General features: G+C 41.8%; 1 protein-coding gene across 3 annotated transcripts in view; it reads right to left on the bottom strand.

Annotated features, from left to right (window-relative positions):
• Positions 1 to 25,970, bottom strand: part of LOC115172617 (steroid hormone receptor ERR2) — a 63,166-nt gene that overhangs the window by 36,371 nt on the left and 825 nt on the right. Inside the window, exons 1-3 of one of the 3 annotated variants that reach the window (XM_029730237.1) lie at positions 21,181 to 21,646; positions 13,052 to 13,120; positions 2,115 to 2,524 (exon numbers count right to left, since the gene is read on the bottom strand). In XM_029730237.1, the coding sequence (XP_029586097.1) occupies positions 2,115 to 2,524; positions 13,052 to 13,120; positions 21,181 to 21,230 (529 nt within the window). In that variant the 5' untranslated portion in view covers positions 21,231 to 21,646. Of the gene's footprint in view, positions 1 to 2,114; positions 2,525 to 13,051; positions 13,121 to 13,277; positions 13,653 to 21,180; positions 21,647 to 25,970 lie in introns of those variants that run through there. The other 2 variants (XM_029730236.1, XM_029730238.1) reach the window with 2 other exon arrangements.

Raw genomic sequence — 25,970 nt, 5'->3', positions numbered from 1 at the left:
GGTCACTATCGTCTCAAATTTCATTATGTGCTAAAAATGTCACGTAAAAAAGTCCATTAGCTTTAATGTTATTGCTTAAAAACAATGTGATGAATGAGTGTAAAAGACACATCTTCTGTGTTGTTCTCATTAAGGGAAGTCATCTCATACCCTCCACCCTGGATAGACAGCCTCGTTTTTTCTTTAATTAATCAGGTCTCATCTACTGCAACCTCTTCTTCATCCAAGGACTTTATGTCCCACTGTTTACTGCTCCCTCTATTCCTCCTCCAGTCATCCTGTGTGGTTTTTATTAATTCAGAAGCTTTCACCCCCTCCTCATCCCCCTCCTAAAAAGTCCCATGGTCCTCGTCCCTGTCCTCTTCTGCCTGGACTGGTACCCCTGTCTGATTATTATGCCATTAAGCTTTTCCTCTCCTCCTCTGAAAGAGCGCTCGGGTCCCTCTCCAATCTAAAGAAATCCTAGGGTTTTTTCTCCCTCCTTTCCCTGAAATTACCCAGCGTGCGACGCGTGCCTGAGTTTCTAATTGGCCCTGCAGTCCCTGGGGACAGCCCCCTCCCTTCCTCCTAATGAAAAGCCTCGGCCTTAATTACACTTTCCAAACGCTGATTGTTATTGACAAAACTCCTGTGGCTCGGACAAACGACGGCAGATTAGTTCCATTACAGGCAGCCCTCCAAGAGGAGAAAGAGAGGAATTTCAAATCGACAATGTAAAGTGAGGGAGGAAAAAAAAGAGAACTCTTTCCATTTTTCTTTTCATGTACCAGGCTATTGCTCCACTTAAGACGTCTCTTTCTTTCCCAGATTGCTCTTCTCTGTTCTATTGTGTGTCACTGTCAATGGTTTGTAGCAAGGGGACAAAAGCGCAGTTATGTTACTTGAGAGAAAATGATCATCTTATGTCAATAGACAGGATAGCTGATGGCAGCATGGTAAACAGCAGGATTTGGCCTAATGCTTTTGTTTGACTGCAAAGATACATAGACTGTTTAAAGCTGATAGGATTTGGGATGTTCAAAATCAACACCTACTAGACAGCCTGCACTCGATAACCTGGGCACAATAATGGCATTTTTCGGGGGACAATTCTCAAGAAGCTAAGGACGTAAATTGAGACATACAGACTATTATTTTTACAGAACATATTTGAGGTATAAAACAATTATACAAAATAAAGAAATACAAGTTCAAATGAATTTGTCTCCTTTGCAAGATAAATATGTTTACTTCACTGCATGCCATTACTATAGCTAAATATTTCAATATTTGCCTCCTGTATTTTTCCTTTTAATTTCTCAGATTCTTAAGCAGACTTAAGCAGGGGCAGCTGTGCATGTTGAGCAGTGATTTTCCCTGGCTCAACGATATCTCCGTCCGTACCGTAGGTCCCAATGATCAATGTAGGACAGAGCACACAGAGAGACACACAGAGGGGGGCCTGTCGTTGCCTCTCTGATGGGAACCTGTGATACATCATACCATGCAGATCTGCACCACTCACACCCTATTCACCAGGTGCACACACACACACACACACACACACACACACACACACACACACACACACACACACATAGTCAACCTCCTGCTTTGGACCCCCCACAGGCATCTGGGCACATAACACAACCACTCTCCACCAAACCTGATCCCTGATGATGATGTCACCACCACTGCCCCCCACCTAACCTGACCCCAGCTGATGATGTCATTGCGAGCGGCAGGCTCTGGCTAGTGGCCTGTCCTGTGTGTGGCTGTCCATTGTGTATGCAGTGCCTGTGGACATGTGTTGCCTCATACTGTGCTGCACTGCATGTAATTCCCCTCACTATTAAGTTACCCTGGGTGTTTTAGCAATGCTGGGGATCCATAGCAGCACAACTGGAGTCACCGGCCTTGAAAAATATACCTTTTCCCAGGGAGATAAATGGAAAATAATGTTGATGAACACAGCTACATGCAACAACTCAGCATGTTCTGTCTAACAACAAGATAGTGGTTTAGAGCAGTAGGTGATTGTGTTAGGAGGAGGGGAGGTAAAACCCTGTATGGAGTGTCTGCATGTGTAGTAGGGCAGATCTCTTGCGTGTCTGTAGGGAGCGGGAGGGAAATACCTTGTATCGTCCTTTTAAAGAAGGCTTTGCAGGCCTCACAAGAGGCCACGCCATAGTGATACCCAGAGGCTATATCTCCACAGACCAGGCACAGCCTCTTGGGGATGGAGTTCAACATGTATTCGCACTTAATGGGTGAGTCCTCCATGATGGTGCTGGAGCAGTCGTCGTAGCGCTTGCGGCAGGGGCCGGCGCCCAGCCCGCCGGGCGTAAACATGGGGGGAGAGTCCAGGCCGTTGGAGTGGCTGTTCATGGCGCTGACATAGCCGCCGCTGGCGTCCGAGTTGCCGCTTGGGCTGTGGTGGCTGACCGTGTCGATGACCGAGGAGGGGCTGGACGGCTCCGTCTTGATGTAGGACCCGCAGCTGGAGGGAAGGTGCCGGTCATCAACAGCCATTCTATTCAGCAGCCTGGAGAAGAGGAGAGAGGGGAGAGAGGGGAGGGGAGAAAAGGGAGAGGAGAGGAGGGGTGGGGAGGGGAGAGAGGGGAGGGGAGGGGTGGGGAGGGGAGGGGAGAGAGGGGAGGGGTGGGGAGGGGAGAGAGGGGAGGGGTGAGAAACAGGACCATTAGCATGGCCTTTTAGACTATAGACATGAACAGTTTCAGATCGACTGGTGCTACCCACAAAACTAAAATCTATACATTGTCTAACGATACCATGACAGCTATAGAGAGAAAACACATCTTTGTACAATTTGACTACGTGTGAAAACTCTGTAGGCTACTGTTCACACAGAGCAATTCACTTCACACTCCAAAGAGAAGGACTTCTTCCATATCATCACACATTCAGTGACACTTCTGCTGCTCTCTTTTATTCTGATCTCTCTCTCCCTCTCTGTCTCATCCTCACCACAGTGTTTCCTAACCCTCATCATGAACCAGCCAACCAGGTGGGAGGATACTAAGAGCTTCATTAGCCCCACATGCCACCAGCCATGAGAGAGAGAGAACACACAGGTGAAATAAACACATTCAACACGGACCACACTCGTTAACACAGGAACACAGTCAATGCTAACACAGGGACGACTGCATTCCTGGGATCCATATTTCAGACTGGAGCCAGAATACAGAGAACATACCAGGAGCAGTCTCCTTGAATCAGCAGGCAGGCAAAAAGAAAAAGAAGGATATTGACTTTGTTCACTGTCTGGTTAATAACAGCATCTCATCTGATGTATTGCCTGCCGTGACTGAAATAAATTGCAACCTCTGGTTGTGTCGATACAATGCAACTAACCCTAAAACAGCTCTTTGTCCATACAAATGTATTTCTGTCGCCACCACATTTAAAGCGGATTCTTCTAGCCTGGTCTTTTCCTGGACAAACAGAGGGAATTGAGGAGATAGAGCGCTATGAGAGATGGATAACCTCTATGCTTTCTAAAGGTCGTGTGGACACAGCGACCCATCAGGGTCGTGGCAGGGTCACACACACCTCTGCATTAGGCACCACTGACAAGGTGAAAGGTCATCTGCACTCGCCCACATTAATGAAATTGAGCCTTGCGTGGCCTATGCAAATGCAGACACCGGCGTTCATGGTTGATGGCAGCTAGACAGCCTAAGTCCTGCTTTAGTACATTAGTTATATTAATATGTTGCCAACTAATGGTAATGTTTCCATAGTTGACATGTCAGTTTCCCATCAGCAGCACAGGAAGAGAGGGGATACTCTCTACCAGTACTCCTAACGTCTCCATCAGGATCTATCCGACACACGGTCGGCCGTCTCAGAGTGCAGAGAGGGTGAGACAGAGACCTTTTCCATATCCCCATCGGCCAGCTAGAGAAGGGCCAGCCGGGATAGCTGTCTCTTTCTCTCTGGTTGATTTAATTGTAAGGGTGGGTGACAGTAGGGTTCAGGCCCAGAGGTCAGAGGGTCAACCTTATTTTCTCACCCTGGCTTCATGGGCCCGTGGAGATGAGGGTCAGCATGTCAAATTAAATCTAATTCCCGGGTTTCCCTCCCTCCTGTCATGTATATTCATTGGAGGTCCAGGTGCCCACCACCTCTGGAAATTCACAAAAAGGTTAACTGCTAAAATAAATAATAAAAAATGCCCTCTGTTAAAACCGTTGACCTTGTGGAATAAGCCCTTCGGCTGAACACTCCGGGAATTTCTTTCAATATAGAGCGTACATAATATAAAACCCATAACCAGACTTTTTACTAGGTATCATGGTACTCTATTTACAGTATTTCTCACAGTAACTATAAAAACAAGTTGGACAATACCTACAAAAAATGAGGTAAAAGTAAAACCAAGGAAGTTTGAAGATTTTTTTTCTCTCTTCGTGTTTTAAGGAATATTTATATCTCAAACAGATGACTCTATGTACTCTTAGAAAGTGAGAACAAAATAAGAAAATAACAAGATAATGAAATAAAAAGCTCCATTCCCTTGATGCTTTTTAACGTAATGTCGCTGTTTAAATTACTCTTGCGGATTGCATCCACATAAATGAATGAAAGGAGCCTCTATTCATCTGCTTTATGTTCTCTGCTTTAGATAGCTCTGTGCACCTGTATAATAGGTCACATGCACTCGGCTTATTAAAGGCAATATATTTAAAATGGCAGCATGCGGGAAGGTTCCATTTAGCTTTTATTTCACAAATTCAGAGTAAGCTTAACCCCAGTTCAAAGGTCACCTCCAGGGTGACACTTAGCATAATTGCATAAGTGTCTTAACTGTTTCCCCTCCAGCTCTATGTGGTCATTTATAATACATGTGCTGGCTAGAATCTCCTTAACTCATTCTGCATTGACACATTATGCTACCGCTGTGCTTATATTTCTAACAAGGCTGCTTATATTGATTAATGACATTGAATGAATACTAACCATTTGAACCTAGTGTACATTCGTCAAATATTTTCTTACATTTCTATTAATATTCTATTAATCTTATTCTCAAATGGGACAGGTTCAAATTAAATCTATAAATACTATTATTAATATGGCAAATAAATATGAACATGAATAATTTGACAGCAGGAATTGTGTTAATAAAAATACAACATATGGACCAGGTGCTAATTAGGATGTATCCCAGACAGGACATAAAATGAAAAGGTCTACTGAACTGATGAAGACCCAGGTATGTTGTGAAATCCATAGTTGTCTTCTTCTCAGGTTCAGTAAGTGTCTTTTCCATTATGCTGCTTGGCTGCATACTGGAGGACTGCATGTCAAAGATATCTCTCTTTCTCTCCATTTTCCTCCTCCTTTTGTTCCCTTTGTACGGATCAACATTCATGCTGAGTGGTGGGTTATGGGCCCACAAAAGCACACTGAGCAGTTTGGTTTTAATCAGATTCCAGCTGGTCCTCCTAACAGCATTTCAGATCCCTGATATCATTCCAGTGCTGCTGCTGTGACCAGGATTAGCTGCCCTAATGATCTCCTCTCCCGCTCTCCGCTCCTCTTCTTCAGAAGGAGAGGGAACTAAAGAGCACTCATCCCCATGTCTCAGCGCTTCCCTTCCCTTCCCTGGCTGGGCCGCCAGAAGCATTCTGAACACGGCCTGAACATTCTGCACACTGTCACAGGAACACGACAGAGCCTGGAGAAACTAATTGGGCCAATTTGTAAGTATTCCTGCTGTGAGCTCTATGCTGACTTCTGTAGGGTGCTAATGCCCGTACTGAAGTGTTAAACACAGACACAGACACTCAGACATTCTGTATCTCTTATTCACATTAGCATTGACTTTTTACATGAGCACATCACACACCTCAAGTGTTTATAATAAAAGCTCAACTCAAAATGGGGAGAGATGAAAAATGGGGAGAGATGAAAAATGGGGAGAGATGTAAAATAGATGTAAAATGGGGAGAGATGTAAAATGGGGAGAGATGAAAAATGGGGAGAGATGTAAAATAGATGTAAAATGGGGAGAGATGAAAAATGGGGAGAGATGAAAAATGGGGAGAGATGTAAAATGGGGAGAGATGAAAAATGGGGAGAGATGTAAAATGGGGAGAGATGTAAAATGGGGAGAGATGAAAAATGGGGAGAGATGAAAAATGGGGAGAGATGTAAAATGGGGAGAGATGAAAAATGGGGAGAGATGTAAAATGGGGAGAGATGAAAAATGGGGAGAGATGAAAAATGGGGAGAGATATAAAATGGGGAGAGATGTAAAACAGATGTAAAATGGGGAGAGATGTAAAATGGGGAGAGATATAAAATGGGGAGAGATGTAAAACAGATGTAAAATGGGGAGAGATGTAAAATGGGGAGAGATGAAAAATGGGGAGAGATGTAAAATAGATGTAAAATGGGGAGAGATGAAAAATGGCGAGAGATGAAAAATGGGGAGAGATGTAAAATGGGGAGAGATGAAAAATGGGGAGAGATGAAAAATGGGGAGAGATATAAAATGGGGAGAGATGTAAAACAGATGTAAAATGGGGAGAGATGTAAAATGGGGAGAGATGAAAAATGGGGAGAGATGTAAAATAGATGTAAAATGGGGAGAGATGAAAAATGGCGAGAGATGAAAAATGGGGAGAGATGTAAAATGGGGAGAGATGTAAAATGGGGAGAGATGTAAAATGGCGAGAGATGAAAAATGGGGAGAGATGTAAAATGGGGAGAGATGTAAAATGGGGAGAGATGAAAAATGGGGAGAGATGTAAAATGGGGAGAGATGTAAAATGTGTACTCAAATGATTCCTCCTTTGAGTTTTACAAAGGCATGAGATCATTTTAGAATGTACTGTTCACTCTCTGGCTGTGGGCTGTGGGATGCCAAAAACATGGTTTGATAGCGTTGGCTAACCTCACCCCAGCCCCCAGCCCCCCTCTCTGCTCCTACTGGGGGGGTGACATCCACAGGCGGGGTGATGGTGATATCAGATGCCCCAGTAGGGGCAGATCTGCCTGGAGGCCCCTTGGCGATGTCCCTGATAAGCCACTGGCCCAGAGTCAGCGCAGGAGGAGGAACTCAATTAGCTCCTGACAGACCGTCTCAGTCTCGCTCAGCCTCCCGCCACCTCCAGAGCCCACTGGCAGCTGCCATGGTGACCTCACCTCCAGGGGCCACCGTCACCTCTTACTGCTCGGCTGCATGGAGAACGACTCATTTAGGGAGAGAGGCCTGACTGACTGGAACCAGGACCAGGCTGACTGGCTACAATCACTGGAATACAGACAAACGTCATCTTTAGGAGACGTTTCTGGAGGGTGTCTGTATTCACATGGGGCCATGTAAATGAAATGGGATGGGGGAGATCAGAGCTTAGGGGGAGGATGTCTTTCTATATAACTGGGTCCAGGTTAATGACCATCAGGGGAATGGGGAGGTGTGTGTAAGTAGGGAGGGGGAGACACAGCGTAGGAAATGTTAAAGGAGGCAGTGGTTGGTATAGAGGTTAGAGGCACTCCCTGCACCCAATAGAGACCCATTTTATTCTTAGTTTGGGAAAACCTCCTAATTTGGGATTTTCTCATTCATTAGGCCTGCTCTAAACAGATAGAGGAAGGGGCAGGGTAGGTGTAAAGGGGGTGGGATGGGCGGGCCCTCTTTGTTAACGGACACGTCAGCTGACAGAGATGTATAATGTGCTGATCTATAGAAGAACACAATAGAGAGACAGACAAACAGAAAGCAAAAAAGAGGGTGTGATAGTGAGAGAGAGAGAGAGAGCGGAAGGGAGACAGGGCTGTTTATGCGTGCTTATGGAGAGCGGCGTGGGCCCCAGATCAATAGTCCGTAGGCCAGGGGATGGGGCTGGGTGGTGCAGGGTTACCACTGCGGGGACCATGCAGCTCCGTGGCCCGGCCAATTCAGTTTTTCAGTCTCCAACAGAGGATTAAATTTAGCTGCTCCACAGCGATGTCACTGTAGTCTTTATAAAGCCATGAGCTCACCCACTACGACAACATGAGCCCCATGCTCCAACAGGCCAGCCACAAGACAGTGCTGGCTGCCCAAGACACAGATCACATCTATTGATCCCCCCTCTTTTCTTCCTGTTGAAACGATGCTGGCAGGGAAAACAGGCCGTCTTATGATACAGGCACTGCTGTTTGTCTGACGTAAACTGCCTGAGTGACACTGGAGAGATCCTATTCTGAAAAGGGCTAAGAATCCTCGGAAAACAAATGACGGTAGGAAAGATCAGATGAAGATGCCAGAACTCTGTTAGGGAGTGGGTTACCAGTTCAGACATGGTTCTACGGCAATAAAAGAGTTAACATACTAGTCTGCATACACAGCAGAGAAGCTCCCTGTAGAGTAGAGTAGCTCAGGGAGCTATTCTGTATCATCACATCTCACTGTAGGAAGAAAGTCTAATGGTGCTCTTTCAGCAAAATAATTAGCCACCATCAAATGTGTCATCGAGAGCATTAATCGTTGGCAGTGGATGCCTAATGCCTAATCATAAACAGTGTTGTGTAATTCAGATCCCATACACTTCACCATGTCTAACCGAAGACGTGGATGTCGATTATGGCAGCCCCCCGCACCTCTCTGATTCAGAGGGGTTGGGTTAAATGCGGAAGACACATTTCAGTTGAATGCATTCAGTTGTACAACTGACTAGGTATCCCCCTTTCCCTTTCCAAACTGAGCCTTACCAGCCGTTCTATTCCCTGGCCTAAACCACAAGCACAGAGATCTGGCTCCAGCTGTATACCACACAACACTGTTCTGGAACCAGCACAGACACAATCCTGTGAACCAAGGAGAACTACTGTATAACCAGCAAGGGAAAACTATACATGCATGTCAAATCTAACTAGAACACACATATATTTCTAGAAATATGACTAATGCACAGAGGGTGTGTATAGGGTTAAAGTCATCGCATGCACTCTGCAGTGTGTGTGGACAAACAGAGGAAATATTATTGTAAAGGGTTAAGCCTATTTAAGGCAGACCAATGTAAATCACAGGTTGAGACACAGTGACTCCGAGTACAGGGGGACAGAGGCAAGGAGCCATGCATGAAATTACTTCATTAATCTTCCTCTGATAGGCTGTCCTTGTTTAGGGGGGAACTCTACCTGCTTTAAACAAAGAGCCCGTCCTGCCACTACCATAAATTACCCTCTTCATCAGAGGAAGGGCCAAACACACACACAATATATATACACACACAAGGCAAGACTAACGGGTTTATCAGGTGTCCAGAATAATTTAACCGCAATCAAATGTGTCAATGTTTACACAGGCTCACACATAAACATAGCACATGGATGAGTTCCACATTTTTGGTGGAATATGGAACACTGAAATAATGTTCAATGTTGAACATACAGTATGCTGATAAAAATGTGAGGACAAAATGAATTAGATTTGTTTGTTTGTTTTCATCATCTTTGAGGCGATAACTGAATCTCTTTCGATGCAGAGGACACCAATGATCTCTAGTTATTCCACTGTATGGAACCGGCCCCAGGCCTTTATTTCACGGCTATGGGATGGTGTGTTAAAGCCCTTCAAATCGCTCCAGAGACACTCAGGGCCCCTCTCCCTAGTCTCTCCCTAGTCTCTCCCTGGTCTCTCCCTGGTCTCTGCCTGGTCTCTCCCTAGTCTCTCCCTGGTCTCCCCCTAGTCTCTCCCTAGTCTCTCCCTAGTCTCCCCCTAGTCTCTCCCTGGTCTCTCCCTGGTCTCTCCCTAGTCTCTCCCTGGTCTCTCCCTAGTCTCTCCCTAGTCTCTCCCTAGTCTCTCTGGTATCTCCCTAGTCTATCCGTGGTCTCTCCATGGTCTCTCCCTAGTCTCTCCCTAGTCTCTCCCTGGTCTCTCCCTAGTCTCTCCTTGGTCTCTCCCTAGTCTCTCCCTGGTCTCTCCCTAGTCTCTCCCTGGTCCCCAGCTCTTTACAGGCTCATGTCCCAGACCCTCCCCTCACTCCCCATAAATAGTGGTGATTATAAAAAGGTGGGTGGGGTGGATGATTTATATGCTGACATCCAACACCACGCCATTCAGGAATAATTAAACTTTGGGGATATTTTTTGAATTAATGAGTCTCCTTCAGGGGGCAATCTAAACATACATCTCAGCAGCCGACACCGTCTGGTGTCAGAGCAGTGTTAGTGAAAGAGATACCTGGCAGTTTATACTACTCAGCTCAACTAAACCATTTCACTGGGTTTTGTGTGCATTTGAGGGTACTGGGTACACAAATATGAAATTATAAAAAGGTCAAACACAAACATGTAAAAACACAACATGACTAGCTTCCACCTTCCATAACACATGCAATACCCCCTGCCAAGCCTCAATGTACCCTCTACGGCATCATGTATGTCCATGCCCCTGCTATGACATTCCAGAAATGAAATCCGAGAGGCTTCTCTACGGCAGAGAGAATGATGAATAAAGATTGACATTATAATGCCGTCTGGTTTACTGAGACAGCCACGGGTCAGCACAGCACTGAGAGGGACAAAACGGACATCTAATGGACTTTGATTTACGTAGAGAAGATAGAACTTTGACATTGAATTAAAACAAGAAATGAAATGGACGCTGTAACCTTCCTAAAAGACAAACCCCAGAAAAAGATCACAGCCGACGACTGTCAGTGACACATTTCTAACTCACAGGTGAACCCCCCAGAAATCTCTCATTGGCCCTGCTAATATTCTAAAAAAAATATTCTAAAATTCAACATTTTCAATTTACCAAAAACCCCAAACTACAAGATTCCCTTCCATTTTGTAATGTGACTACAAAGCCTATTGACAAGGACCCTAGGAAATAAACACATCAATAAATATTCCCAGTCACCACAGTGAAACTAGCACTGCACACTGAGGCAGAGGGTGGCCAGTAGTTAGCCTGCATGCTAGGATGTTAATGGTTGGTGATTTAGAAGTTCTGGTCCCAGGGCAGGCAAACCCAACCAGGAGAACGTGCTAGTGTTCTCTCTCTCTGGGAGAGACACATGCACACAACAACAGCGAGGGTCCGATGAGTATGTACACACCCTACAATGTCATACCCTTTACATCAAGACTGGATTGCATTTACTCCAGTATTAATGGAAACTCTTGAACTTGTAGCTTTAGTGTCGATCCTCATCCAAGCCCATAAATGCTGTCATTCAGACAGTCCTACAATATGTCTTCAGAACCTCCTAGAATGCTCCATGCCATCAGTCTGCTTGGGCGGCCAGGACAGAACAGAACAGAGTAGAGCAGAGTAGGGCAGGGCAGAGCAAGGAGGCAAATGGCTCTCAGGGTAACAGCTGTTATGGCTGGGAGGCCTGGAAGGGCTGCAGAGGCCGCGTAGAGTCAGTCCATCCGTACTTAAGCTGTCAGTAAGAATCAGAGCTGCTATTGTGACGGACGGTTTCAATATTGATTTCATAAATAAACAGAGCTAACCATCGATCCTAATGTTATTTTGCATTTCAATTACTGCTCAGAAACATAACCTTCAAAGGACTGGCCGCTCAATACCAATAACATTCACTGATAAACGCCCGCATCGTCCACTCCACGTCACGCTTTTTACCAAGTGTAAATTAGCGGACTTAGCATGTTCCCTCCATTACATTTAAGACAGAGTGTATCTAAAAGCTGCAGAATTATCATTCAGTCTGGTGTCTATTGGGCAGCAAAGCAGACGCAAATACAGACAGAGAGAGGAATGAATGAAAACAGACAGATGACGAGATGAGTAACACACCAAACCAAAGAAAGATCTTCAATGATTCAACTATAACTGGATAATCACACTCTAACCACATATTCACTGTGCAGTGAATATTAGTAATACATATGTAATTACAGCTGTTTGTCCCAATGTGTTAGAAAAACAAATCTTGGCATACTCATGGACTCTGAAATCGTATATTCTCATGAGAACTAATAATGTATTATAATATTCAGAACGCAGTTATTATGTTTTTACACTTTTTCCACAGCTTCTCTGACAGTCCTCCATCTGAGCCTCCTTATGTGTGTGTGTGTGTGCGCGTGTGTGAATCAAGAGGGGCCTTTCAGTGTTGGAGCAACAGAAAGAAGTGCTGACGCACCGTGTCAGTGATAGCACTTCGCTGCCACAAGGGCGTGAGAGTAGCCCACGTAGCCAGGCTAGCATTATCCTCCTAGACTAATGGACCTGGTTATTTTTAAACACATTCTCACACTGCAGTGAAGGTGTCCAAGGTTACCGTGGCCAAAATCAAGAGGGACTTGTGGTGACGTTTGGTGGTTTCAGTGAAGTTGGATGTCGTGAAACGGTCAAAGTGACACGCGGCTCATTACAGAAAAGACTAGAAAGGCCAAACACTGCATGAGCTAGTATGAGTCATGGTAACCAAAATAAAGCTGTCATTTTAGAGTGTTAACAATGGGTGTTAAAAACAATTATCGAGGTCTTCTGAGATAAACTATATCAGTACACACACTTCACATAAACAGTCTGTAATCAAAAGCAAAATGATCAAAGAAACATCAAACAAACATAAGTTGAAGTCCACTTAGTTCAGTAAAAACCATGCTCTAGGAATTTATCATCTTTATTATGTGTCCTACAAGAACTAACTAAGCATCTCAATGAGGCCCTAGTTAAATGGGACCCCGGGATGCTATGTTCAGGGAAGGTGAAGTAGATGTGTGCAGTTAATTTAGTTTGAATCTCAATACTCTGTCCTTATATTCTGTCCTGCCTTGTTAACTGGGGGAGAAGGATGCATGAAGGGCCAGAGCGGGGAAGAGTGAAGGGTGACACTGCATGTGAAGGTGTAAGTGAAGTGGTGTGAAGAGCTTCCCTTAAAAAGCAGATGCAAGTAGCCAACAATTACAAACACACAGAAAAAAAATGGAGAGCAGGGAGGGTCAATCCACTCTGCATCCCTTAACGCCCTGGGGGCTGGGGGCAACACCCCCCCCCACCCTCCCTGAACAGCCTGGTCTGAGTGACATGTTTACAGTGAAAGAAATGATACTTATATGCAGGGCTTACCAGAAATGTGAGGGCTCCAGTGTGGCCAGTGGACTGAGTAATCGCCCTAATGAATTGGACAACGAAGCCCTGTTGGTACAAGGAGATGCATTTAGAATTGGGTGACAAATTGAATTTAAAACATTAGGTTTTTCTTAAAAGGCACGTATCCCGACACCTTCCCTTAAGTGCAGAGGGAGAGAGGCAGGAGGAGGGTTGGAATGGGCCGGGGAACAGCGGTGGTCACCTGGGCCGGCTGGAGCTGGCTGTCTGCAGTGGCCACAGCGACCACAGACTCCTGGCTCTTAGCGGGGTGGCCGTTCTCGGCCAGGAGCCTCTTCTGGTAATGTATTCTGAAACCAAATTACCGTAAGCTGATCCCATCTGGATGGTGTCTGTGCAGGACTGCTTTGGTTACCCGCCACTACCTCTACCCTGCGATAGCATCTCCATGAAGACAGCAAAAATCAGATTAACCCAATAACACTGAAACACTTGGTCAAAGAGCAAAGAGCTTTTAACTTAAGCTACACTAATGTAATTCCCTCGCCTTGTTCTCTGAAACCTAATAAGAATAAAGAGAAAAGGGACAAGAATGTTAGAGATGGGCATGTTAGAGATGGGCATGTTAGAGATTGGCATTTTACTGAGCCTAATGTAGCAACCTGGAAATGAAGTCAAACAAATTGAAATGTAATTCATTGCTGTGTTCTAACTTTTGCTTTTTTATGAAAATGCATCAGAAAGCATTTACTAAATGAAAAATGGACATGTAGAGTATGGCTGGGAGGAGCAGTGAGGGTGTTGATGGAACATTTAGGGATAGAGAGGAGTCCTGTCTCAATCAGCTGCCTGCCGCTCAGCGTGTGTGTTTGCTAGCGAGCCCAGATGAACTCAAACTGACAACCCTCAGCATTTGCTGATTTCTGAGTTGCGCTGAAACAGCCAGAGCAATAGGAAAGCAACAATAAGCCTGTCTGACTGCCATATGTTACCTCCTGCTGCCTGAACCAAGAGAGACTTCAACTTAAACAAATCAAGTTCTGTGAATTTCAGCTTACTATCCATCCCAATCTTGCTATACGTAGCTTACTATCCATCCCAATCTTACTACACGTAGCTCACCATCCATCATCCCAATCTTACTATATGTAGCTCACTATCCATCCCAATCTTACTATACGTAGCTTACTATCCATCCCAATCTTACTATACGTAGCTTACTATCCATCCCAATCTTACTATATGGAGCTCACTATCCATCCCAATCTTACTATACGTAGCTCACTATCCATCCCAATCTTACTATACGTAGCTTACTATCCATCCCAATCTTACTATAGGTAGCTTACTACCCATCCTAATCTTACTATACGTAGCTCACTATCCATCCCAATCTTACTATACGTAGCTTACTATACATCCCAATCTTACTACACGTAGCTCACCATCCATCATCCCAATCTTACTATATGTAGCTCACTATCCATCCCAATCTTACTATATGTAGCTCACTATCCATCCCAATCTTACTATATGTAGCTCACTATCCATCCCAATCTTACTATACGTAGCTTACTATCCATCCCAATCTTACTATACGTAGCTTACTATCCATCCCAATCTTACTATATGTAGCTCACTATCCATCCCAATCTTACTATACGTAGCTCACTATCCATCCCAATCTTACTATACGTAGCTACCATCCATCATCCCAATCTTACTATACGTAGCTCACTATCCATCCCAATCTTACTATAGGTAGCTCACTATCCATCCCAATCTTACTATACGTAGCTTACTACCCATCCTAATCTTACTATACGTAGCTTACTACCCATCCTAATCTTACTATACGTAGCTTACTATCCATCCTAATCCTACTATACGTAGCTTACTACCCATCCTAATCTTACTATACGTAGCTTACTATCCATCCCAATCTTACTATATGTAGTTTACTATCTATCATCCCAATCTTACCATATGTAGCTCACTATCCATCCCAATCTTACTATATGTAGCTCACTATCCATCCCAATCTTACTATACGTAGCTCACTATCCATCCCAATCTTACTGTACGTAGCTTACTATCCATAGCTCACTATCCATCCCAATCTTACTATACGTAGCTTACTATCCATCCCAATCTTACTATACGTAGCTCACTATCCATCCCAATCTTACTATACGTAGCTCACTATCCATCCCAATCTTACTATATGTAGCTCACTATCCATCCCAATCTTACTATATGTAGCTCACTATCCATCCCAATCTTACTATATGTAGCTTACTATCCATCCCAATCTTACTATACGTAGCTAACTATCCATCCCAATCTTACTATACGTAGCTTACTATCCATCCCAATCTTACTATACGTAGCTTACTATCCATCCCAATCTTACTATATGTAGCTCACTATCCATCCCAATCTTACTCTACGTAGCTTACTATCATCCCAATCTTACTATACGTAGCTTACTATCCATCCCAATCTTACTATACGTAGCTCACTATCCATCCCAATCTTACTATACGTAGCTCACTATCCATCCCAATCTTACTATACGTAGCTTACTATCCATCCCAATCTTACTATACGTAGCTTACTATACATCCCAATCTTACTATACGTAGCTTACTATCCATCCCAATCTTACTATACGTAGCTCACTATCCATCCCAATCTTACTATACGTAGCTCACTATCCATCCCAATCTTACTATACCTAGCTTACTACCCATCCTAATCTTACTATACGTAGCTCACCATCCATCCCAATCTTACTATACGTAGCTTACTATACATCCCAATCTTACTATACGTAGCTTACTATACATCCCAATCTTACTATACGTAGCTCACTATCCATAGCTCACTATCCATCATCCCAATCTTACTATACGTAGCTTACTATCCATCCCAATCTTACTATACGTAGCTTACTATCCATCCCAATCTTACTATACGTAGCTCACTATCCATAGCTCACTATCCATCATCCCAATCTTACTATACGTAGCTTACTATCCATCCCAATCTTACTATACGTAGCTCACTATCCATCCCAATCTTACTATACGTAGCTCACTATCCATCCCAATCTTACTATACGTAGCTCACTATCCATCCCAATCTTACTATACGTAGCTTACTATACATCCCAATCTTACTATACGTAGCTAACTATCCATCCCAATCTTACTATACGTAGCTTACTATCCATCCTAATCTTACTATACGTAGCTAACTATCCATCCCAATCTTACTATACGTAGCTTACTATCCATCCTAATCTTACTATACGTAGCTTACTACCCATCCTAATCTTACTATACGTAGCTAACTATCCATCCCAATCTTACTATACGTAGCTTACTATCCATCCTAATCTTACTATACGTAGCTTACTACCCATCCTAATCTTACTATACGTAGCTCACTATCCATCCCAATCTTACTATACGTAGCTAACTATCCATCCCAATCTTACTATACGTAGCTTACTATACATCCCAATCTTACTATACGTAGCTAACTATCCATCCCAATCTTACTACACGTAGCTTACTATCCATCCCAATCTTACTATACGTAGCTAACTATCCATCCCAATCTTACTATACGTAGCTTACTATCCATCCTAATCTTACTATACGTAGCTTACTACCCATCCTAATCTTACTATACGTAGCTTACTATCCATCCCAATCTTACTATACGTAGCTTACTATCCATCCCAATCTTACTATACGTAGCTTACTATCCATCCCAATCTTACTATACGTAGCTAACTATCCATCCCAATCTTACTATACGTAGCTTACTACCCATCCTAATCTTACTATACGTAGCTTACTATCCATCCCAATCTTACTATACGTAGCTTACTATCCATCCCAATCTTACTATAGGTAGCTTACTATACATCCCAATCTTACTATATGTAGCTTACTATCCATCCCAATCTTACTATACGTAGCTTACTATCCATCCCAATCTTACTATACGTAGCTTACTATCCATCCCAATCTTACTATAGGTAGCTTACTATACATCCTAATCTTACTATATGTAGCTTACTATCCATCCCAATCTTACTATACGTAGCTTACTATCCATCCCAATCTTACTATAGGTAGCTTACTATACATCCCAATCTTACTATATGTAGCTTACTATCCATCCCAATCTTACTATACGTAGCTTACTATCCATCCCAATCTTACTATACGTAGCTTACTATCCATCCCAATCTTACTATAGGTAGCTTACTATACATCCTAATCTTACTATATGTAGCTTACTATCCATCCCAATCTTACTATACGTAGCTTACTATCCATCCCAATCTTACTATACGTAGCTTACTATCCATCCCAATCTTACTATAGGTAGCTTACTATACATCCTAATCTTACTATATGTAGCTTACTATCCATCCCAATCTTACTATACGTAGCTCACTATCCATCCCAATCTTACTATAGGTAGCTTACTATCCATCCCAATCTTACTATACGTAGCTTACTATACATCCCAATCTTACTATATGTAGCTTACTATCCATCCCAATCTTACTATACGTAGCTTACTATACATCCCAATCTTACTATATGTAGCTTACTATCCATCCCAATCTTACTATACGTAGGGAGAATAAATATAGAGCAAGCCTGAAGCTGTGGAGAGAGACATGCCACTTCATACCTACTATTGCTCTTTTTTAGGGAAAATGTATTTGAGTGATCAATTCAAACAAGCAGTAATAGGCTATACATACTTCTCCATATTGTCTGAAATAAAAACTATCACTGATTCAATCCGATTCCTACAGTCGTAGGCAGTGTCACTCAGGCCCCCAGGTCAATCTATAGAGTAGCATACTACACTGCTTCTACATCATTGCTCTGCTAATTACATGGTGTACATACGTCCCAGTAATCCCAGCAACCAAGCACCGGAGACACACACCACCACACCACACCGAGGGGCTGGAAATACTGCTGTCCACGGACCAAGCAGAGGGACCAGTGATAACAACACATTGTAAACTCAATGCAAACTATGTCCTATAACAAACAACACTGCATTAGTTAGAAGCAAAGACTTTAATTTTAGATGTTGTCCAATGTTATTTTCATTATAAAGTCTTTAATCTTTTGCGTAATGATTTTACTTTCGGATTAACTGCTTTGTAAAGATTATTTAAAAAAAATTGTTGGACGTTTTATTTTAAATAAATTCAAATACATCTTAAGTGTATACTAGAGTGTTACTTTACATAAATATCTAAATTAATTCAATGCAATTTATGAAAAAGATCACAGCTGATCTTAAACTGATTTATGTTTGAGACATTGCCAGCCATTGCATGTCAAAACATCTACTGTATGTAATTCCTGCTATACATGGCTAATTTCATTTTTACATGCACATACATCTAATACCTATATCATAGAACACCACAATTATGTCAAACCTATAATTAATATGGTGTTATATATTACATTTACAGATATTACCTGTTCTATATCACAGAAGAGAAGGAAATACACGCTGTCTCTTCATCGTATGTGATAGAAAATAAAACATGTAAAACACAGTCAGTATTTTCAATGCAAACCAGCCCTTGTAGTTGTATTTTTTGTACAAATTTCAAATTAGAATTGCTTGTCTTAAAAATGTTACATGAGTGGAAGTGTGAAACACAACATTGAGATACAATATTATTTGTATCTAATAATCGGATTCCACTGAATGATATACTATATGTTATATTACATGATGCAAAATAAAATAAATAAATAATTCTGCATCACCTAGTGTACATTTATCATTAAAGCCACCAAAGTAAAGCTTTGCTTAATTTAACACTAACATTATTTGTATTGTGCACTGTGCCCACCTTTCCAATGAAATTCAAAATCATTATATTGCAAATTTCTGTTGAAACACTTGCCACAATGATCTTAAATTCAACATTCCCTATCGGAAATATAATGTCAGTCAATCTAAAATAAAAACTGGTTTTATAGACTGCAATTTAATTATTGAATTTATGCACCCCATATTGGCTAGAGTGCTTACAGTGAATAACCACCAAAGTAGGTTAGAATGTTGTTAACATTGCACCAAACAACATGATTTGGAAGAAAATCATAAAAAGGAATACATGAGAGTCACATTTTGAGGTGAATGACTGCATTTCAAAGGTTTGAGCGTTAAAAATCATTTTCTCATAATAAATCAGTATACTATGCAAACGTAAATACTTATAAAGATATCTTAAATATGTCTCAGTAGTTATTGTATAGTTATTGTATATTATGATGAGCAAGTTTGTTACTTTGACCCTTTACCACTGAAGTGTACCTAAAAGGCAGAGTTGTATAGAACCTCTGTAAAACAAAGGAGATTATAACAGTCCGTCTAAGGAGTTAATGAGTTCACTAGATTGGCTTTTCTCTCTCTGAGCGGGATATGGTTAATGCACAAACCAGAGTTCCTGAAAACACCTCTGATTGTATTGCTTTGAAATACTATACATGAAAATCTATACTACTCAACTTCTTTCATTTATTATTTTCTATCATATCATAGTGCGGCGGGTAGCTTAGTGGTTAAGAATGTTGGGCCAGTAACTGAAAGGCCGCTGGTTTGAATCCAAAAAGCCGACTAGGTGAAAAATCTGTTGATGTGGCCTTGAGCAAGGCACTTATCCCTAATTGCTCCAGTAAGTTGCTCTGGATAAGAGCATCTGCTAAATGACAAAAATAAATAAATATATCTCAATCTTTCAGCAGACATGCCTTTTAATCATAATCCTGCAACAACGACAGACACATTTGGCTGATTAGATTTTTGCGTGGAACGGGTTATGGGTTGAAATAATGACTGTCTGGAATACTACATGAGGATGTGACAGCAAGTATAAAGAATTTCATCAAAAGCACATGATAATGCTTACAGACCCTGCAAATGAAAAGATTGTCACTGCTGAGTGGAATATTGGGCTTAAAATATATAGCTGTACTGTAAAAGTATATTAAAACATACATGTATAGATATCTAGCTGTTGTATTTTTAGAACACTTTCTAAAGTAGATTAATAAAATAGGATTGGAGATACTTCTGCATTTTTATTCAAGCAATCATACCAGTCAGCTATAAAATAAAAAATACATCTCCTACATGCCAACAAGATATGAATGTATAAAAGCAGAAGTGCATATAAAATTACAAGGTAACTTTAAGCAAGCCCACAGATAATGAGGGCTTCTCAGACAGGCAGCCTGGCTGATGTGCTACTAGCTGGGATGGATCTGACTGATCACTGGGATTACACGGTTCTTTCATACGTCTATCCCCAGACATACAAATATTGCAGCGTGCAATTCATCCTCACTAATTCCATGAATTCACTTTAATCTAATCTTTTTAAATGTATTCTGATTCTGTCAGGGTGGCAGTCTGGCCAGGACACGGACAGAGAACAAAGCCATCCCAGAACAAGCTCCTAACCCAACAGGACACGTTCCCCCTGTTCTTTAGGAAAAACACACTTGCACGTTGCAATGAGCTACTCCTAATTGATCGGCCATGCTCTTAATGAAATGTGCACAGTGACACACATGGCTGACAATGTGCTAAAGGGCTAATGGTCCTCTCTCCCTATTGAACACAACCAAAGACACACCACAGCACACCTGTCCTGTTGCTTTCAGGGTATCACTGGCAGCAGACAGTCCTGTATGAATTAACAGCCCTCCATAACATATATAGAGAGAAAGAGTCAGATAGTGCACATTAGTGTGTGTGTGTGTGTGTGTGTGTGTGTGTGTGTGTGTGTGTGTGTGTGTGTGTGTGTGTGTGTGTGTGTGTGTGTGTGTGAGTGTGAGTGTGAGCAAGAGAGCCAGGAAAAGCACAGTGCATCTTAACAATAGCAGTAAAAAGTTCAGCGCTGAGATCGGCAGGTCCTTTGTAAAGGAAACAAATGCAAGCACTTCTACAAGAAAACATGAAGAGAAAGGAGAGAGGAGGAAAAAGAAAGAAAGATTGCAAGAGGGGAACAAAGCTATATCCAACATCACAAAAGACGGGTATGTTAAAAGGAAGGCTGAAAGAAGTGCACCTACTGGTTATGATAGCTGAGAGGGTCTGGCAGACAAAGTTCTGAAATGTCCATCAGTCCAGTTTTAGCATTCCAGGAATGAGAAGAGGAAGAGGAAATAGGAAACAATTGAGACCTGCTTCTCCCCCAAAATGACAGCAGAGCACCCTCAGAGAGAACGGTGAAAAGCCCCTCCAGAACTGCTTCCCCCAGCCTGCACAGGTATGCTGTATCTGACTGTGTTCGAGAGTGTGTGCGTAAGAGAGTTGAAGAGTGTTTGTGTCTGTGTCTATGGTTGTGCGCGTATGTGTGTGTCTGTGTGTATATGAGAGATCGAGAGAGGGGAGTGGGAGAGAGAAAGAGGTAGAGGGGGGCGAGAGACAGCGAGATCGAGAGGAGCGCAGGCAGCGGCGGATGAGCGCTAAGATGCAGAGAGCGTGAGAGAGCGAGAGAGAGGAATGACTCTTTCCATGGTCAGGATAGGGCTCTTTAAGACTCAGTGGCTTGATGAATATGGAACAGCTGCTGTTGTCTCCGAGGGGTAGGACTTAAAGGGACAGAGCACGGAGGAGGGAACCAAACGCTCAATAGAGCTCTCTGCTACACAAAAATACACACACATGCTCACACACACACATACACAACGCCACTGTCATTCGAACAGACAGATGCATATACTTTACAACATGCACTTAAAAGAGTTCACACGACACACTAAAACATGTTGAAAAACACACAAATAAAAATATGACAGCTAAAAACTCACATGCAGCCATTCACAATGCTAATTTCAAATATGATTACATACAGGAGTTGCTGGACATGTATGCCCTATTGATGTTGAAATAAAGCACATATCTATAAAAATCAAATAATATGATTTCCTCTTTGAGCCCACTTAATCTCAATTAGTCCGGAAAAAAGGAAAACATTTATAGTAAAACAAAAAGGAATTATATTATTAATTCAATTCAACATTTATTTTCAGATTCACAAAAATAAAGTTTTTATACTAATTGAAATAGCACAAGGAATATTTATGTTAAAAAAAAGTTTTTTACACAACATACACAAGTGTAAAAGAATAACAACAGTTCATTACATAAAAAGTATTTGTTTCTGCAGGTTATAACCACAACAAAGCAATGTAACAAAGCAATGCTTTACTGTTGATCCTTCAAATTAGCTTAATTTAAAACTGCTAACTAACAGCAGTAGTGGTTTTTCAGTACCCCAGAGGCATTTCAGCCTGTTTGTATGTCCCGTCAATAAATCTTTCAGATCTATGCAGAAACAGAGTGATCCATTTTTCTGGATAGTCACCCGTTGAAGTCATGGGGTAAGGAATGTTTCTGGGATTTCTGCTGAAGTAACAACAAATCTGACATGTTAGGATTCAGAACAAGTCAAAAAGCACAGAAAACTGAAACCCAACAACACAGAGACAACTGGGAACACACATTTACTAGCAAAAGACAACAACTTTGCATCCGTTGAGGAAAGTAAATCCATGTACTGAGTTGTACGTGGCCATATGCGCTTGGTGTTACATGTGAAGGACTATTGTGGACCTTTCACCAGCTGTGAGAGATGATCTCAAGCCATAACTCAAACTCTGAGAGCCCATCAGCTTCTAAAGCAGCGGAAAATCCAGCCCTGTCTTCTCTGACCTCCGTTTAAAACCGCCTGTGTTTCACTGTTGATCAAGCCCAGGAAGAATGTGGAGAATGCAGATACCATTTCACAGTCATTGAGGGGCTCCATGTTACTGTATCCCCATATTATAAGAACACAGCTTAACATGGCATCTTAACGTAGAAAAGAGCAGTCGAACAATGGCTCACAATTCTGGGATAAGTCAAATAGCATGACTTTACTGTTTTTATCTAATTAGCTCTACTTGAATAAAGCAAGTTCAGAGATGGTGGCCAGTGGCTTACTTTTCATAGTTGATTTAATAATTTCATCATTGAAGAGTCGACAACTTGGGGAACTGAGTACAATGTCTTCCAATAATAGATTACAAAAGAGAGGAGGTTGGCAAATTCTCCCTCCTTACAGTACAGTAACAGTATGTCTGGTAAATCAGGACTGCCCCATAACTGCATGTTGGTATTCCAGTTTAACAAAGAATCCAGTTCTATTAATCAGCTCACGTTTCCATAATCGATGCAAAACATCACGCAATCCCTCTTGATCATCACAGGCCTATTGATGTCCAACAACATCCCCATCAGATCTGCTTTAAAGTAGCACACATAAAAACACCTAGTCTTTCTTAAAAAATACAACAAATGACTTACAGTCCACCAAAGAACTATATTTCCACATCTAAGCCATTGATTGACATGGCTGCTACTGTACATAAAGCACAATATACAATCCAAAATCAAACTAGTGTGAATCAATTATAAAATCTTAAACATCTGTTAAAGTTATAATAACCCTGACTGAATATTCCAATGATATAATGAGAAATATCCAGACAAACTCAATGACAAATCAAGACTATGTGTTTTCTTAAAAACAAAGTGCTACCCAATTTCCTTGACCCAGATAAAACCCTAAAGACACGTAGTGGAGATTTCAGACAACGCTGACAAGGGATTTCATGAGTCAGCATACAGTAGGAATAAAACTACTATCAACCTACTGTAAAATACAACAGACAGTGACCTGCGACCTCATGGCATAGGGCTTTGGCATGTGCTAAAGGCATCAACTTTGAGCCTTGTATCAAATAGATGATGTCTTAAGATATTTTGAAACAGACTGTAATTTCATTGAAAAACATTGGATTAAAGGTCATTCATCCTAATTCGTAATCCATCTGATTTGGTTAAGGGGATGGGTGCAATCCCTTTGGAATGCTTATCAAGAAGGCTCGTTCACTGCTGGAATCCTCCATTGAAAAAACCCCCTGTCTCATTCATTATGCAGCTACAGTACGTAACTACACACGCACGCACACATGCACACACACACACACAGAGGTTTTTATATAGTGAATTGGATTACTTACAGGGTTACATATTCAAGTTTGTATTTGGATGTGATGTCTCTTTCAGCAAATATGCTAAATTCATCCTTGTCCTTTACGAGCCTACCAGAGTTGATACTGCCCCACATTTACAACCTGCCTGAATATCAGAGAATGAGATGATGGAATTTCATTGAGAAATATTACACTTCACTTCTGGTGCTTACTAGATGACATTGGCCAGACTGTCGTAGCGTAAGCTCAGTTATGAAAAAAGTTATGTTGTTTATAATGCCCTCGTAATCAGGTGTGTTATGAAACCTTCCCTTACCACTATAGTGGAAAATTATTTGACAGGGAGAAATTGGGTACAAAAAGAGAAGAGACTGCTCTATGCATTGAACACACTTGATCACTATTAGGTGAGCAAATGTGGAAGCAGAGTTATAACAGAAAGTAATACAGCACTCGCAATTCATGCCATACAATCATTTGGACTAGTGTTGCATTCACAGACCTCCCTTATTTCATAGCACATAGATCACCAAAAATAAATGTGCACCCTGCAGATCTGATATAAAGGCTTCAATTTAGACAATACATACAGCACATATTCTATAAGAATAGCAACGTGTTGAAGTCCTGTGTGTGTGTGTGTCACCACAAGATTATGAAGTACTAAAACACGCATACTTGTGTCTTAATTTCCTGTTAGACAGATACAGCATTAATACTCCCGAGTTCCATGACATCTCACATGACCTGTTTTTGATCCAAGAAGTAGGCTAGGCTGCTGGTTGCGAAGTGGCTAGAATTTGGGGTTCTCAACGACTTCAGCTGTCTCAAAATGATAACAAATGTCTGTCATGGACTTCCAGTTTCTTACAGGGACTGTTATGCGAATTAAACAACAGCCCAAATTGCACAGTCCCAACTGTTTTTCGAACAGACAATAGCAATAGTAGGCCCCAGTATCTGGCGTTAGAAGCTCTGATTCGAGCTCCCATTAGACAGCGCTGCAAGTGTTTCAATGTCAAAATACGTTTGTTACTCTGCAAATGTGGAGTTTCGCTGAGCAACTATCTTCATTTCCTCCCGTTATGTACTTCCTCAAAATGTCTAAATAAAAACCTCCACTGTATTGAGCTATTGTAGCCTTCCGACCTGTGCGTGGCAGTAATGAGTGATTGGAGGTGCCGAATCACAATTTAACTCACTCAAACTCTGAAGGTAAGATAACACATGAATACGACGTGGGCTGGCAATTGTGTTGACCGTTTGGCTTTAGGGGATGTCCTCCTCTCTTTCGCTCCCTCGCTCTAATCATGTTCTTGTTTTTCATTATGCCCACGAGGCGCGTGCGACGCAGTTCAAGTTGATTTAAATTTCAGCCCCATTGATTAACAGTCCTTCATAAAAAAAAACAGGCAGCCCTCATCACAATCAATACAAAAATAAAATCATAAAGAAAAAAAAAGAAACTGTCCACAGTTATAAAACATTGAATAGCTGGGTTATCAAAAGTGTGCACTGTTTCAGGGTACTGTTTCGGAAGTTGGTAGTCTAGGTAGCCTACATGCATATGAGCTGCCAACGGGGTCAGCAGTAGGCTATAGCGTTTTCATTAATAACAGCAGTCAACATCAAATATGAACTTTTAAAAAGTTGCATGAGATAATTTATTTCAGTGTTTCCACACACAATAACTTCCATCAAAATACAAGTAAATAAAAAAAATCTGACCATCTTTCATTCAAAATATTTTATTGAACCATTAAATTCATAGGCTAATAAATGAAGTGATAGTGGACCTGCCAACAACTTGTAAATAGCCT

This window comes from Salmo trutta, chromosome 33, assembly GCF_901001165.1.
Source record: "Salmo trutta chromosome 33, fSalTru1.1, whole genome shotgun sequence".
In the NCBI taxonomy this organism is placed as follows: Eukaryota; Metazoa; Chordata; class Actinopteri; order Salmoniformes; family Salmonidae; genus Salmo; species Salmo trutta.
Note: the sequence above shows the minus strand (reverse complement) of the source record. Positions and strands in the feature narration are given on the sequence as shown.